Below are 14,281 nucleotides of genomic sequence, written 5' to 3'. Positions count from 1 at the left end.
AAACTCATGGTTCCAGAATTTTTAGTCTGGAAGCTCTGCTGAATCCTGTCCACCATGGATGACCCTTTATTACTTTCTTTATTACTCTTTATTGCTCTCAGGTGTCCTTTTCTTTCCTTCTTCTCTTCTGCTGTTTGAAATACCAGTGGCACAGTTTCCAGCATCACAGCAACATAAAAATCACCACAGTAGGACAAACGGACAGATGTATGGAGAACCCATTATAGACACTTAAGAACAAAATCTAAAACCCATGATATTTAAAAAAAATGCCTGTTGAATGAATGAATGTCATTCTGCAGCCCACACACCCAGTGTCTCCATAAGCTTAGATTGTGTTTATGTGAAACCTACTGAGGAGCTAAACATTTGGTTTACACGATACCCAGCAAGTAGCAATACTGCAGTCTTCAGAACTGCTCCTTGACCAGAAGGAATGGATAACTCAGCTACAGAAAGTAGATCTGATAGATGTCTGGGATAACGCATTTTGGCTGATTTGAACAGGTAGAAATGGGAGGAAAATTTTTGAGTCTGCTGTCTAGTCATCTTTTGGACACTACACTCATAACTCAGAGAGTGACTTGGTGGATTCCATCAATTCATCCAGAAGTTACCCAGGCAAGACTAGAACTCAAGATTCCTACGTCATTTGATGATTCAGTAACATGTGGTGGGAGCTCATGTGTCAGGTGCTAGGGCCTGAGGAACTCTTATGAAACTTACAGTCTTGGGATCTCAGCTCTAATTTTGGAGCCCAGTCAGTGGAATGTTGCTGACTTCTTGATTCCTTCCTATTCCACTCATTCTCCATTAAGAAGATAGTTCTTTATGACATGTGATTTTCATTTTTCAACATGTTTTTTCACTTAACAAGTATGTCTTGAGTACTATTATGTTGTTGTTGCTGTTAAGTGCTGTTGAGTCGATTCTAACCCATAGTGACCCTGAATAGGGTTTCCGAGGAGCAGCTGGTGAGCTTGAACCACCGACCTTGTAGTTCAAATGGCTTTGCAGTCTGGTGCATTAACCCACAGTGCCATACCAGGACTCCAATATTATGTTAGGGATGCATATTCAAATGGAAACACACTGCAATGTATCTGCTTTTCAGAAAGTCATCATATTTAAAGTGATGTGGCATCAGGGCTGAATCCCAGATCTATCCTGTGCTCATTGCCCTGGAACACAATTATAAGGCTGGCCACCACGTGTTGTTTCTATCACCTCTGGAGGAAGTAGAGCCATTCATTTTCTCAGAGTCTGTAGAAGCATCTCTGGATTAGCCTCCTCTGTCCACATTTGAACAGTAATATCCTTGTTGACCCTTTGCTCTTTTCTCCTGCTTCAGACATAAAGGTATTTTTCCTCTGAACCCAGGCTGGCCCCAATTGAACCACAAAACCCACTTCTTCAGGCCTTACTCCATTAATTAGCTTCCCTTAGTGGTTACAAAGGAGCTCTGGTAGCTAAGTGGTTACGAATTGGGCTGCGAACCTCAGGGTCAGCAGTTTGAAACTACCAGCTGTTCTGCAGGAGAAAGATGAGGCTTTCTGCTCCCGTAAAGATTTACAGCTTTGAAAACCCTGTACAGGGTTGCTATGAGTCGGAACCGACTCCACGGCACATAACAACAACAACAAAAGTGGTTACAAGTTGGGCTGCTAACCTCAAGGTCAGTAGTTTGAAACTACCAGCTGTTCTACCAGAGAAAGATGAGGCTTTCTTCTAGTGGTCTGTTTCTCCTCTACCAAGTCTTCCCCATTCATAACAACTCTGTTCTTAGCTTGTCTTCTATTTATGCTAACTTCTCATCTCACTATCCTTTATTGCTGAACTCTGTTAGAAACTGTAGTTGGTACTCACTGTTTCTAATTCCTCACCTCATTCTAACCTCATCTTGCTGACATCTGGCTTCTACCCCCACAGTGTGTGTAAACAGCTCTGCCAAGAGAATTGGCTGGGAAGAGAAGCAGGAAGGTAGCCAGGAGATGAAGGGAGAGACGATGAAAGTACTAGGAAGGGCAAGGTGGGAGGCAACTGATGGGATACATTATTTCAGGAGACAAGAGAGGATGGAAACCAGGACCCAGGTGAAGAGAGGAAGAAGAGATGGAGGAGGGGGGAGGCAAGATTGGGTGGGAGAAGGATGGTAAGGGAGTTTTCCAGATGGCTTGATTTTCTCAGTGAAGAAGGATGCCGTGATCCTATGTTGATCATTGTTGTTGTTGTTGTTGTTAAGTGCTGTCAAGTCAGTTCCAAACCATAGCTGACCCTGTATAGAGTTTCTGAGGAGTGACTGGTGAGCTTCAACTGCTTATCTTGCGGTTCAAAGTGACTTTGCAGCCCAGCTCATTAGCCCATAGTGCCACACCAGACTCCATATGTAGATTGTAAGGGAGTATAAAAAATAGTTATGTTCTGTGTGCTGTTGAATTGGTTCTGATTCATAGCCACAAAGACCCTATGTAGGGTTTCAGAGCATGGCTAGTGGATTTGAACTGTTGACCTTGTGGTTAATGGTCTAGTGAGAATAACATATACCGGCATCATTGAGTTATTGTGAGAACGAAATGGATGAACGAATGCAAAATACTTAGAACTGTGTCAGGCACATCTATGGGAAATACTATGAAGATGATGCAAGACCTGGGCAACATTTCTTTCTACTATACAAGAGGAAGTCAGAAAATACTGCTACAAAATCATATACAAACCTAGGTTAAACAAAACTACCAAAATGTGAAGCTATTGTTTCTCAACACGTCCTCCATGTAGGTCTAGACACTTCTGAAGGCAGTCTTTCCATCTCTCTAACCCTTCCCCCAAAGAATTCTGCATGCTTTGACTTTTACCAAATGACAGTTTTGGCATGTTCAAGGGACTCAAATTATGTTCCTTTAAAATGTTCTTTGAGTTTTGGGAACAAAAATAAGTCTGAAGGGGCAAGAGCAGGGCTGTGGGGTAGATGGAGTAAGGTTTTCTATTGAAATTCTCACGGGACAGTCCTTACTACCCTTGGTGAGGGAGCAGGTACATTGCCATTATGGATAAAAAAAAAATTCCTTGGTGCAACATTCCTGTAGTTTTTCTCAACAATTCAATTTTCAATTTCATTAAAACATCTTCCTAGTAAGCCCCTGTGGAGTCTTGGTGTGGCATTGTAGGATAAACACTGGACTATTAATGGCAATAATAAACTCACAATAAGCTCCTATGATTGTCCTGTATCCTTTGAGGAAAATCTAGCAAGATTATCCTTCAGAAGCCTCCCAAATAGTCTCTATAACCTTCTGAACTGACCTCTCTGCCTTGAATGGAACTGGCCCAGCAGATCCCATGGAAGCCACTGTTTTGATTGTATGTTTTTTTGAAGGCACCCTAACAAGACTAAAACAAGAGTACTACTGAGAAAACTTGTTGCAACCCCATCCACGGATCACGGAGACATGTTTAAACATGTTTTGTTTGGAATAAACCCATGCATGTATGAGCTGGAAACCTAGTAGCAACGCTTTTTGACTTACCCTCATTTGTAAGTTCACCTGAAATTAGAGTTAACCGATGGTAACTAACACCCACGAACAATAGTTTTCATTATTCATGTCTGTTGACTACTTTCTGGTGTACTGTTTGTCTTTTTCCTATAATTAGGATATTTAGGAAATTAGCCATTGGCTGTCTTATGTGTTGTTTCTTTGTCCTTTATAGTTTGACTTTTTTTTTGGTATCATATTCCATACATAAATGGTAAATGGTTTCTATTATGACTGTTGTGTGCCATTGAATCTGTTCCAACTATAGCAACCCTGTACAGGTTTTCTGGGGAGTAGCTGGTGTGTTTGAACTGCCTTATCTTACAGCACTTAACAACAACAACAACAACTTATCCTACAGTACTATACCAGGACTCCTTATTATGACTGTAGTTGATGTTAAGTGCTGTTGAGTCAGTTCTGACTAATAATGACCCTGAATAGGGCTTCCTGGTGTGGCGTTGTGAGTTAATGCGCTGGACTGCAAAGTCAGTTTGATTCAGGAGGTTGGTGGTTCAAGCTCACAGCCGCTCCTCGGAAACCTTATACAGGGTCATTATGGGTTGTAATGGACTAACAGCACTTAACATCAACAATAGTTATAATAATGAGTCTTGGTGTAATACTGTAGGATAAGTACTGGACTGCTAATCAGCGGTTCAAACACACCAGCCATTCCCTGGAAAACCTATACAGGGTTGCTATAAGTTGGAACAGACTCAATGGCACAACACCACCACCACAGGGTTTCCAAGGAGTGGTTGGTGAGTTTGAACCTCTGACCTTGTGGTTCAAACCTACCTTGAGGTTCAGTGCTTTATTCCACCAGAACTCCTTATTATGACCACAATTTATGAATTCCAAGATGATGAAAACCATTTATTTTTCTGAATTAGAGAATATGTTTTTTTGTGGGACAATGAATAATGGTTCTGCAAATGCAAAACCAGAAAGTAAACTAGTTGCTGTTGGGCCAGAGTTCCAACTTCTGAGGAGCCCATATATGCAGAGTAGGACTGTTCCATAGGGTTTTCAGGCTGTGACCTTTTAGAAGCAGATCACTAGGCCTGCCTTCCAGAGTTCTTTGGGGTGGGTTAGAACTGTCAACCTTTGGCTAGTAGTCAAGTGTTTAACCCAGTGTACTACCCTGGGACTCCTTTCTACGAGTGCAGGAGGGAGCAAAACTGAATGTTTCCCTAGTCCTGGTATGGCGCTGTGGGTTAATGTGCTGGACTGCAAGGTCAGTTTGAACCTCAAGGTCTGTGGTTTACTCTCACCAGCTACTCTTTGGAAACCCTATACAGGGTCACTATGAGTCAGAACTGACACAATGAATTGGAACTATGAGTTGGAACCGACTAATGGCACTTAGCAACAACTGGGGGAGAAGCGAGCTCCCCTGACCAGGAGTGCAGGGGTCATGGTTTCTGGGACAGGTTTCAGTGAATCCTAGAAGGGCTAAGGGACTGAACTGCTTGTCTGTTCAGAGCTGGGTTCCAGAGGGCCCAGTGGGAAGGGAGGTAGGGAGTAGAAGGACAAATGAGTGTGGGAAAGGGGGTGGGGAGTGCGGACAGGGTAGGGTGGGAGGTGTGGGTGTCACAGAATTCTTCAGAGATGGAGATGAGCCTTTGGGGGAGGGCAAAGGATCTCTGGAGGAAGGGCTTTGCTGGATTAATTTGTCTCAAGAGTCTGCTCAGAATCCCACAAGGTGGTTTTGGAAGACTGGCAGAGACATGTGCTGGGGGAAGGAGAAGGATTTGGATGAACCACTCTGGCAGGCAGGGATTTGACAGTTTCTTATGAACCCCTCCAGTGGGTGTTTATATGCCCTGCCTGGCACTGAGTGGGCTTCCAGTGTTGGCCTGTGAATGTAGACAGGAGACCGGTGAGGGCTGGAGCTGCCAAGAATGCTTCAGGGAGAGTATGGAGAGGCTGAGGGCAGACAGAGGGCAGGTGCTGGGATGGGAAAATGTTGCTCCAGGTTAGTTAGAAACATCGGCGTACAGACCCTTTCTCTGTAATTCCTCTTTCAGCTTCTCTACAAACACTACGCCCTTCCAGGTGTCTGGTAAGAGGAAGGCCCATAGCTGTGGTTCAGGGAGTGGCATGTCCAGGCTCACAAGGCAGGTCAACTACAGGGCCTTGCTGAAGATTTCTCAGGGGAGCAGAGCAGGGAGAGGAATTCCTGGCATGACTAGGGTGTAATCTCCTCCAGAGTGCAGTCTGTGGGTGGGTTGAAGGAGGGAGAGGTGTAAGGGGCCAGCAGACGATGTGTGTGTGTATGATATGCTGGGGTGGGGGGTGGTAAAGCAGATTCAGGAGGAGTCCTGAGGTAAAAGACTGGGTGGGTACATTCCTGTGTGTGTGTGTAAATCAAACAATTGATTTCCTTTGCCCACTTGGAGACTGGGGTAGGGGTGGGAGTGGCTGGAGTGGAATTTCCATGATGGCAAATATCACAGGACCAGGAAATTTGTATGTTCTTCAATCCCTCTCTCGTCCCCTCTCCCACCCGAAGACTCCACTGTCTCCTTGGGCATCTCTGTACCTCTGGGCTGAACTGCATCCAAAGCGATGGTGGGTAGTGGGGGAAGCTCTTTCCCAAGATAGCTGAGAAGGGGATGTTACATGTTTTAGCACACCTGTTTAACTGAAATGGCAAACCAAGAAGGGCATTCCATTCTCACCCTTTTCCACCCAGGACTTCCCTAAGGGCTTGGTCTGAGGTGACAGCTTGGCTAGCTCATAGGGGTGGGGCTAATGGTGGGCTAGAGGTGACAGGCAAGCCAGAGGTTTTGGTTTCCTCACCCCACAAAAGTTTCTCTGCTGTCCCTAGCAGGGTCTGAGTGGGAATCCTGGGGCGAGCAGTGCAGTGGAGTGGGTGTGGCCTGCATGGCTCCAGGCTGCTAGAGAATTAGGTCAACATTCAGTTAGCAAAGACTTGGTTCATTGTGTTCAGTTCTATTGCAATGTTTACCCCCATCTTGGACTGGGTTTGAAATTGCTGGGAATTGTTTAGTAGCAGCTTCAGGTGCAGGAGGTCCTGTATGTGAGTGGCTCTTGGTGGTAGAGTTGGTGGCTCTTCAACAGGAAAACGACAAGGAAGAAGTTGGGGAGGGCTATTTGAGTGCAAATCAAAGCATACTGATAGGGACCCCTGGTGGTGCAAGTGCTCGGTGATCAACTACTAACTTAAAAGGTTGGTGGTTTGAACATGCCCAGTGGTGTGGTGCTGTAGAAAAGCATTGGACTGCTAACCACAAGGTCAGAGGTTCAAGCCTACCAGCTCAGCTGCTTCTTGGAAACTCAATCCCTGAGTCAGAATCAACTTGATGGCATTGAACAATAATGACAACAACAATAATGACAACAATGGTGTCTGGTGATCTGCTTTCATAAAGATTACAACCAAAAAAAGTCCTATGGAACAATTCTGCAATGTAACAAATGAGGTCACTATGAGTCAGAATCTAAGGCAACATGATAGCACACAGATATACATATTATGTATTCAAAGACCCTCTTCCCAGACACACATTCAGACTCCTACATGTTTAAGTATGTTCACAGATATGCATACACGTGCCTATGCGAATCCTAACGGACTGCAATTATGTACATACAGAAATGTCACAAATACACAAAAGTGTTCTCTTTCTCTACAGGGCCACATTGTGGGCTGGGCAGAGCAGAGGCCCAGAGAGTTATTCCCAATGGCTTCAGATGTTTATTGGAAGTGAGGCTGGGGTTGTGGCCAGGCTTAAGCAGCTACTGATAATGGTCTGGCACATCTTGGGGTCATTTTGATAATAGCTAATCTCTGAAGGAGCTCTGGTAGCGTAGAGGTTACGAATCGGGCTGCGAACCTGGCTGCGAACCTTAAGGACAGCGGTTCGAAACTACCAGCTGCTCCGCGGGAGAAAGATCATGCTTTCTACTCCCGTAAAGATTTACACCCTCGGAAACCCTGTACAGGGTCGCTATGGGTCGGAACCGACTCGACGGCACTTAACAACAACAACAATCTCTGGAGACGAAGCTGAATTTGGACGGTTAAAGATGGTAGGGGTAGGCGGGTGGGATCAGGAATGTCCTTCAGTCGGGAGCTAACTTCCGGGTCTGGAATTTTTTCCGCCTCTCCTTCAGTCTTCGCTCCCCCCATTCCATCTCTTACCCTCAGGCCTCTCTGATCTGGCCTAAGGAGCCTGGAAGCTCTTCACTCCTTCTTCAAGCCTCCTTCCACAAGCCCTCTTTGAACAGCTCAAACCCTGCGCCCACCAGCACTGTTAGCCGTACCCCTCCTCCCCACTCCTGCTCGGACTAAAAGTCCAGATCCCATCAGGGTGGGTGGGGCGGAGGACTGAGCCCGGCCTCTGGAGGGATCTGTCCATCCGCGCCAAGAGGCCGGTGGCCAGCCCCGCCTCCACCTGTGTAAACGGACCCGCCCGACCCAGCCGATAAAAGGGGCCGAGTTTCCTGGAGGGCAGAGAGTTGGCTCGGCTCTTGGCCCGCTGGTCGCTTCTTCCCGGAGCTGCCGTTATGTCTGTCCACTTCAGCTCCCAGGTCTTCAGCTCGCGCACCGCTGCCTTCCCGGGTCGCGGCGCCCAGGTGCGTTGGAGTTCGGCGCGCCCCGGGGGCTTCGGCAGCAGCAGCCTCTATGGCCTGAGCGGCCCGCGTCCTCGCATGGCCGTGTACTCCGCCCATGGGAGCCCAGTAGGTGCAGGCATCCGCGAGGTCACCATCAATCAGAGCCTGCTGACCCCGCTGAGGGTGGCCATAGACCCCTCCATCCAGCAGGTGCGCCAAGAGGAGCGGGAGCAGATCAAGACCCTCAACGACAAGTTTGCTTCCTTTATAGACAAGGTGAGCCCTGCACCGGTCCTGCCCAGTCACACCCTAGGCCACACCAATCCCCGCTGGGAGACTTGCCCCGTTCCCTCTTCCTGCTTATCTGGGGATGCTACCTCATGCCCTGCTCACATCCCACTAACTGGGATGTTGTTTAGCTCACCTCAGGCTCCAAACCCTCTCTTCCAGCAAGTTGCTCCACATTTCCTTCCTAAGAGGAAGAATTCTAGTGGCACTTGGCTGCTAACTGTAAACTAGGCAGTCTACTTGTAAAGACTGTTGCTGTTGTTAAGTGTCGTCAAGTCGGTTCTGACCCATAGTAACTCTGTATAGGGTTTCCAAGGAGCAGTTGGTGAGTTTGAACCACCGACTCTGCAGTTCAAACGGACTTTGCAGTCCTTTATCCCACAGCACCATACCAGGACTCCAGATTACAGCCTTGGAAACCCTATGGGGCAGGTTTACTCTGTCCTACAGGGATCCAATAGCGTAGTGGTTACGAATCGGGCTGCGAACCTTAAGGTCAGCGGTTCGAAACTATCAGCCGCTCCGCGGGAGAAAGATGAGGCTTTCTACTCCCGTAAAGATTTACACCCTTGGAAACCCTGTACAGGGTTGCTATGGGTCGGACCCGACTCGATGGCACTTAACAACAACAACAACAGGGATCCAATGGGTTTGACTTTCCTCCCAGAATGAGTGAATGGGATGGGCCCAGGCTGGCTGTGTCTGTGATCCCTGGGGCTCTTGGGGCCAGTTTTGTCACCAGTGTCCCACTAGGAGCTTCAGAGGACAGTACTAAGAGGGTCAGGGATAGGGTGGGGAGTGACAAGTCCTTCTCAGCTGAGGAGACCCTGGCCTCTCTCCAATGCAGCCCATCTGAGATGTAGGTAGTGGTGGTGGTGTGCCGTGGAGTCGGTTTTTACTCATAGCAACCCCTGTATAGAGTTTCCAAGGCTATATGGGAGCAGAAAGCAGAAAGCCTCATCTTTCTCTCACGGAATAGCTGGTAGTTTTGAACTGCTGACCTTGGGGTTAGTAACCCGACTTGTAACCAGAGCTCCTTATGCTGAGGTAGATAGGTGCTGGAAATAGAGGGCTGGAGAGAGGGAGGAAGGGAGGTTCCTGGTCTTGCCTTTCCTAACTGCGTGGCCCTTGAGCTGAGCTCCCTAAGGTGGTGGGAGGTGAGGTTATACCTGATCTGGGAGACAGCCCAGCTGGGAGTAAGGAGGGGACATTGAGGGCCCCTGGGAGGCATTTGGGAGGTGCTTTTCCTGGCTGTTTGCTCCTGTCCCACATTGACCTCATCTGTGGGTTCTGGAAGGGGAGAGGACAAAGTGAGCAAAACTGGATCCAGGAACTCGAGTCAAGGCCTCCTCCCATTGGCTTATACCAGACTGGCTTCTTGTGATTTTATGTACCTCTCTGACCTTCTCCCCTTCCCACCTCATCCTGGATGTCGTCCTCCCATTTACCATTACAGACAATGACTGATACATATCCTTCAGGTTCCCCCCCTGCTCTTCTACTGCACTATCTGACTTCTGCAGTCCCCAGCTACCTTTCTCCCACTCCCAGCAAAACTGGTTGCTTCTGGGCTCCAGGGCTGGCAGAGGGCAGGCTACATAGAACCTTGTCCTGAGACCTCCATGAAGGAAAGGTGAAGGAGCAAGAGGATACAGAGGAAGCCTGATAGGAGGGGTGGGTCTCATCAGCTCTGGACACAGATGCCCCAGTAGGGCAGCCCTTAAAGATGGACATAGAGAAGATCCCTGTGATATGATGGGGATCGAAGGAGGCAGGAAATGCTCAAGCACATTGTTTGAGAGCCAAGAACTGGGGTAACATTGCAAACTAGACAGGACCAGCCCCTGGATCACACTCTAGGACACTTGAGGCAGAGAGTCCTGGAGCAGAGGGTTATTCAGGGTGGACTTCCTAGAGGAACAGTCAATGGAAGCATGGATTCTGTTGGGTGGCTGGAGATCCTCCTCAGTTCCACTGTGGGGAGCATCATTGGGACCACCCTGAGTTCTACTCCATCTCCTTTGTAGGTGCGGTTTCTGGAACAGCAGAACAAATTACTGGAGACCAAGTGGGCACTGCTGCAGGAACAGAAGTCAACCAAGAGCAGCCGCCTCCCGGGCATCTTTGAGGCCCAGATTGCTGCCCTTCGGCGACAGCTTGAGGGGCTGCAGACAGATGGGGGTCGTTTGGAGGTGGAGCTGAGGACCACGCAGGATGTTGTGGAAGACTTTAAGAATAAGTAATGCCCTTCAGTGGGACCTTCAGGGCATTGGTTCCTTGCCCCTTGGCTACTATATCCCTCCTCAGCTGACCCTTCTGCAAGTCCCTGCTGCTCAGTACCATACTCAACTCCCTAAAGGAAAGTTCTTACTAACACATTCCCTCGATTCTCCTTTCTTACCTCTTTGTCACTGAGGGTTGGTTCTAAATCATTTTGGTCTTTTCTCCTGACTTCTTATTAAGCGCCATTGAATCGGTTCCAACTCATAGAGACCCTGTGGAGGGTTTCCAAGGAGCTACTGGTGATTTGAACTGCCAATCTTGCAGCTCAAACTGACTTTGCAGTCCAGTACTTTTCCTACAGTGCCACACTAGGACTAATCCCAGTGAGATATCTCAGCCCAGCCCTGATCTTCACTGTTCCAAATGGGTGCATGGTCAAGAGAAGGTAGGGCAGAGAGTATCCTATGACAGCTGTGCTGCACAACTGGTACAATCCTCACAGAGTTTGAGAACAATTCCATATTGTTTAGTTGAGGAATTAGAGAGCAGAGAGGTTCGGGAATAGATGGAGAGCACACAGCAAATCAGAGAGAGAGCCAGCTGGGTTTTGGGTTCCTGGCTCTCAGGAGGAAACCTGGAGCCAACTTGGAAGGAAGAAAGGTCATTGTGAGTAATGGGAGGGGGTGGGAGTTGCAGAGGCTGAGCCAGGGATCTCCTTAGGGCAGGGACCAGCATGGAGGCTGTCAGGAGGGCAAGGAGTGGAGGAGCTGGAAGGTTGGGATTTTCCAAACAGACCTTTGAGATGGCTTCTGAGCTCTATTCTCACTGACTAGAAATCAGAGCCTGAGGCTTGGGTCTGGCCCCTGGCACACTATGTGCTACCTGGGGTGCGTGACTGAGTGGGAGCAGGTGTACCAACTCTGACTGGAGGAGAGTAAACAATGCCTCTGCTGGGATGTCCCTCATTCACCTCCTTTCCCTGAAGGCAAAAATCAATAGGATTAATCCCACAGCAGGTGGAACCAGACAGGTGCAGGGCAGGAAAGGCCTGGGGCAACCATCAAAGTCCTTGTTGCTAGGTGCCATACATATGAGCATGGATAGGTACACACAGGTTCTCCCTCACCCTAAAGCTCTCAGAGGAGGTAGAAGGGGGCACTGGGAGGATCCCTGTGTGCAGCTGCTTAGGGAATCTAACCCCCACACCCTCTGGGCCTGGCAGCACATCTCCAAGGATGGGGTAGACCAGACAGATGTTTCCATTCTCTTCTATAGAACTTGAGGTGGTGCACCTTTGGGGATGTGGGCAACTCCTACCTCATGTCTGGGCCCCAGAGGGGCTCTGCCTGTCTGGGCACCCTACTCCCCAACATAACTAACCCAGGCTTCCCAGCACGTCTTGGAATTGCTAAGTTCTTAACTTTTCATACCTGTTTTGAATTTTCAAATAAACATAGGGTTAATCCAATGCCCTTTCTTCCTTTGTATCCTGCTTTGCTGAGGTCTTCTTATGGGCAAGTGGCTGGCTTCATAGAGGGAAGAGGGATGGGGGGCTATGGGAGTAGGAGTGGGGACAGACCACTAGCTGTGGGACCTGGTTCTTCCTGGATTCCCTGATTCTCCAAGGTTCTTCTTCTTCCAACCTTTCATTCACCCCTAGATAGGTAGCATTAGGTATTTATTGGTTAAGACACAGGCTCTGAGGTCAGAATGCTCAAACTCAGGTGTGGCCTGTAGCATTTGGCAGCTTAGTGACATGGGCAGATCACTCTCTCAGTTCCCTTCTTTAGTATTCATAACACTATCATGATAGGAAGGAGCTCTGGTAGCATAGTGGTCACTAATTGGGCTGCTAACCTCAAGGTCGGCAGTTCAAAACTACTAGCTGTTCTGCGGGACAAAGATGAGCTTTCTGCTCCTGTAAAGATTTACAACCTCAGAAACCCCATGCAATGCAGTCAGAACCAACTCCAAGGTACTTAACAACAACAACAACATCATCATGATAGGAGTCCTGGTGTGGTGCTGTGGGTTAATACACCAGACTGCAAAGCCATTTGAACTGCAAGGTTGGCGGTTCAAGTTCACCAGTTGCTCCACGGAAACACTATACAGGTTCGCTATGGGTCAGAACTGACTCAATGGCACTTAACAACAACGACATGATGAAATTGCTGTGAGGATTATGTGAGTTGATGTATGAGAAGCATGTAACAGTGCAGGCCCCAGAAGAAGCAGCCCATAAGCATGGCCACTATCAATTGCTCTGCCTCCCTCTGCCCTTTGATTTATATATGTTTCTTACCATCCTTTCTGAACCCACCCTGTGTCAAAGCTCAAAGCCCTAGAAGAGTCATTGGAAAAGTCAGGGCAATTAGCTTCACATCCTGTATCTGTTTGTTTCGGGTATGTCATTAATAGAGTGGGTGGAGGAGATGGTGGGCAGGTTATCACTCTGCATGTCAGTGAGGGAATATGGAGGTAAAACCGCACCAACGCCATGTCCTGCCTCTATTGCAGGTACGAAGATGAGATCAACCGTCGCATGACTGCTGAGAATGAGTTTGTGGTGTTGAAGAAGGTGAGGTCACAGAAAGACTGGGGCCGGAACACATAGGACAGGGGCCACACACATAGTCCTCTCACCTGAGCAGTGGTGGGGACAGGTGGCTGTGCTTGGTAAGAGGGGACTGATGGGCATGGGAGGGGCCCTTAGAGCACAGCCTGTTGCTGGGAGCCAGACCCAGCAGACTTATTCCAGGGTTTTTCCGAAAGCGTATGTGGTGTCGGCGGATTACGGAGTCATAGGCCATAATAAATTCAAAATCTTCTCATTACATGCTTTATTATTATTATTTCTATGGCTACTCTAATACTCTACTTCTCTCATTCTTTACTGTCCCGCTCATTCTTTACTCCCCTGCTCTCCTGCTCAGATCTTCTGCGTCCTTTCTCCCTTCCCCTGGCTCCTGCTTCCCTTCTCTCCTCTCCTGCTCCCCTCTTCTGCTTCCATTCTCTCCATTACTCCCTCTATCCTCCCTCCATTCTTGTCTCGTCTCCTCTCCATCTCATATTCCTTCTTCTCCCCCTATTCTTGTCACTACTACTACTACCTCTTTGTTCTGTCTTACAACCCCCTTATATACCATTACAGAAAACATTGCATTCATAGTAATCAATGACATCAAGGTACAATCTATCTTGAGGCACATTCCTTATGGTTTACAATTCTTAAATTTACAACGTGGATGAGAAGTTACAGCAAAAACATTATCTCAAGGCATAGGAGACATTCAGGCGCCTTGAAACCTTTTAGTTAAACATTTGTTCATACATAAATTCTATTCTTTTCTATGGGAAACAAGTTAACCTTCACAATTTCTTAACCTTTGTCTGTTAAATCTTGTTAATTTTAGTTGTTAGGTGCAATTAACTCTCCATTAACTTCTTCCATACAATATCTGTTTATAGCCTACAAAAACATCACTTATCAGGGAAACTGAGGTTATGAAAAACAACTTCTCTAATTTACTGATCATTAATTTAAGAAAGTCTAAGTCAGACTTTTTATTTAGTATCTGTATATACCATACCCTTTATCTAATTGTTTTTAGAAATTCTTATACCCACAGCCCTTATTTATGGCT

At 47.5% G+C, this 14,281-nt stretch overlaps 1 protein-coding gene across 1 annotated transcript in view; it reads left to right on the top strand.

The window, feature by feature from the left end:
* The first annotated feature begins 8,030 nt into the window (after nt 1-8,030).
* KRT7 (keratin 7) overlaps nt 8,031-14,281 on the top strand; it is a 153,416-nt gene continuing 147,165 nt past the window's right edge. The window contains exons 1-3 of the mRNA XM_006870131.1: nt 8,031-8,399; nt 10,439-10,650; nt 13,155-13,215. Coding sequence (XP_006870193.1) covers nt 8,076-8,399; nt 10,439-10,650; nt 13,155-13,215 — 597 coding nt within the window. The 5' untranslated portion in view covers nt 8,031-8,075. The remainder of the gene's footprint in view (nt 8,400-10,438; nt 10,651-13,154; nt 13,216-14,281) is intronic.

The sequence above is a fragment of the Chrysochloris asiatica genome, unplaced genomic scaffold (genome assembly GCF_000296735.1).
Source record: "Chrysochloris asiatica unplaced genomic scaffold, ChrAsi1.0 scaffold00138, whole genome shotgun sequence".
NCBI lineage: Eukaryota > Metazoa > Chordata > Mammalia > Afrosoricida > Chrysochloridae > Chrysochloris > Chrysochloris asiatica.
Note: the sequence above shows the minus strand (reverse complement) of the source record. Positions and strands in the feature narration are given on the sequence as shown.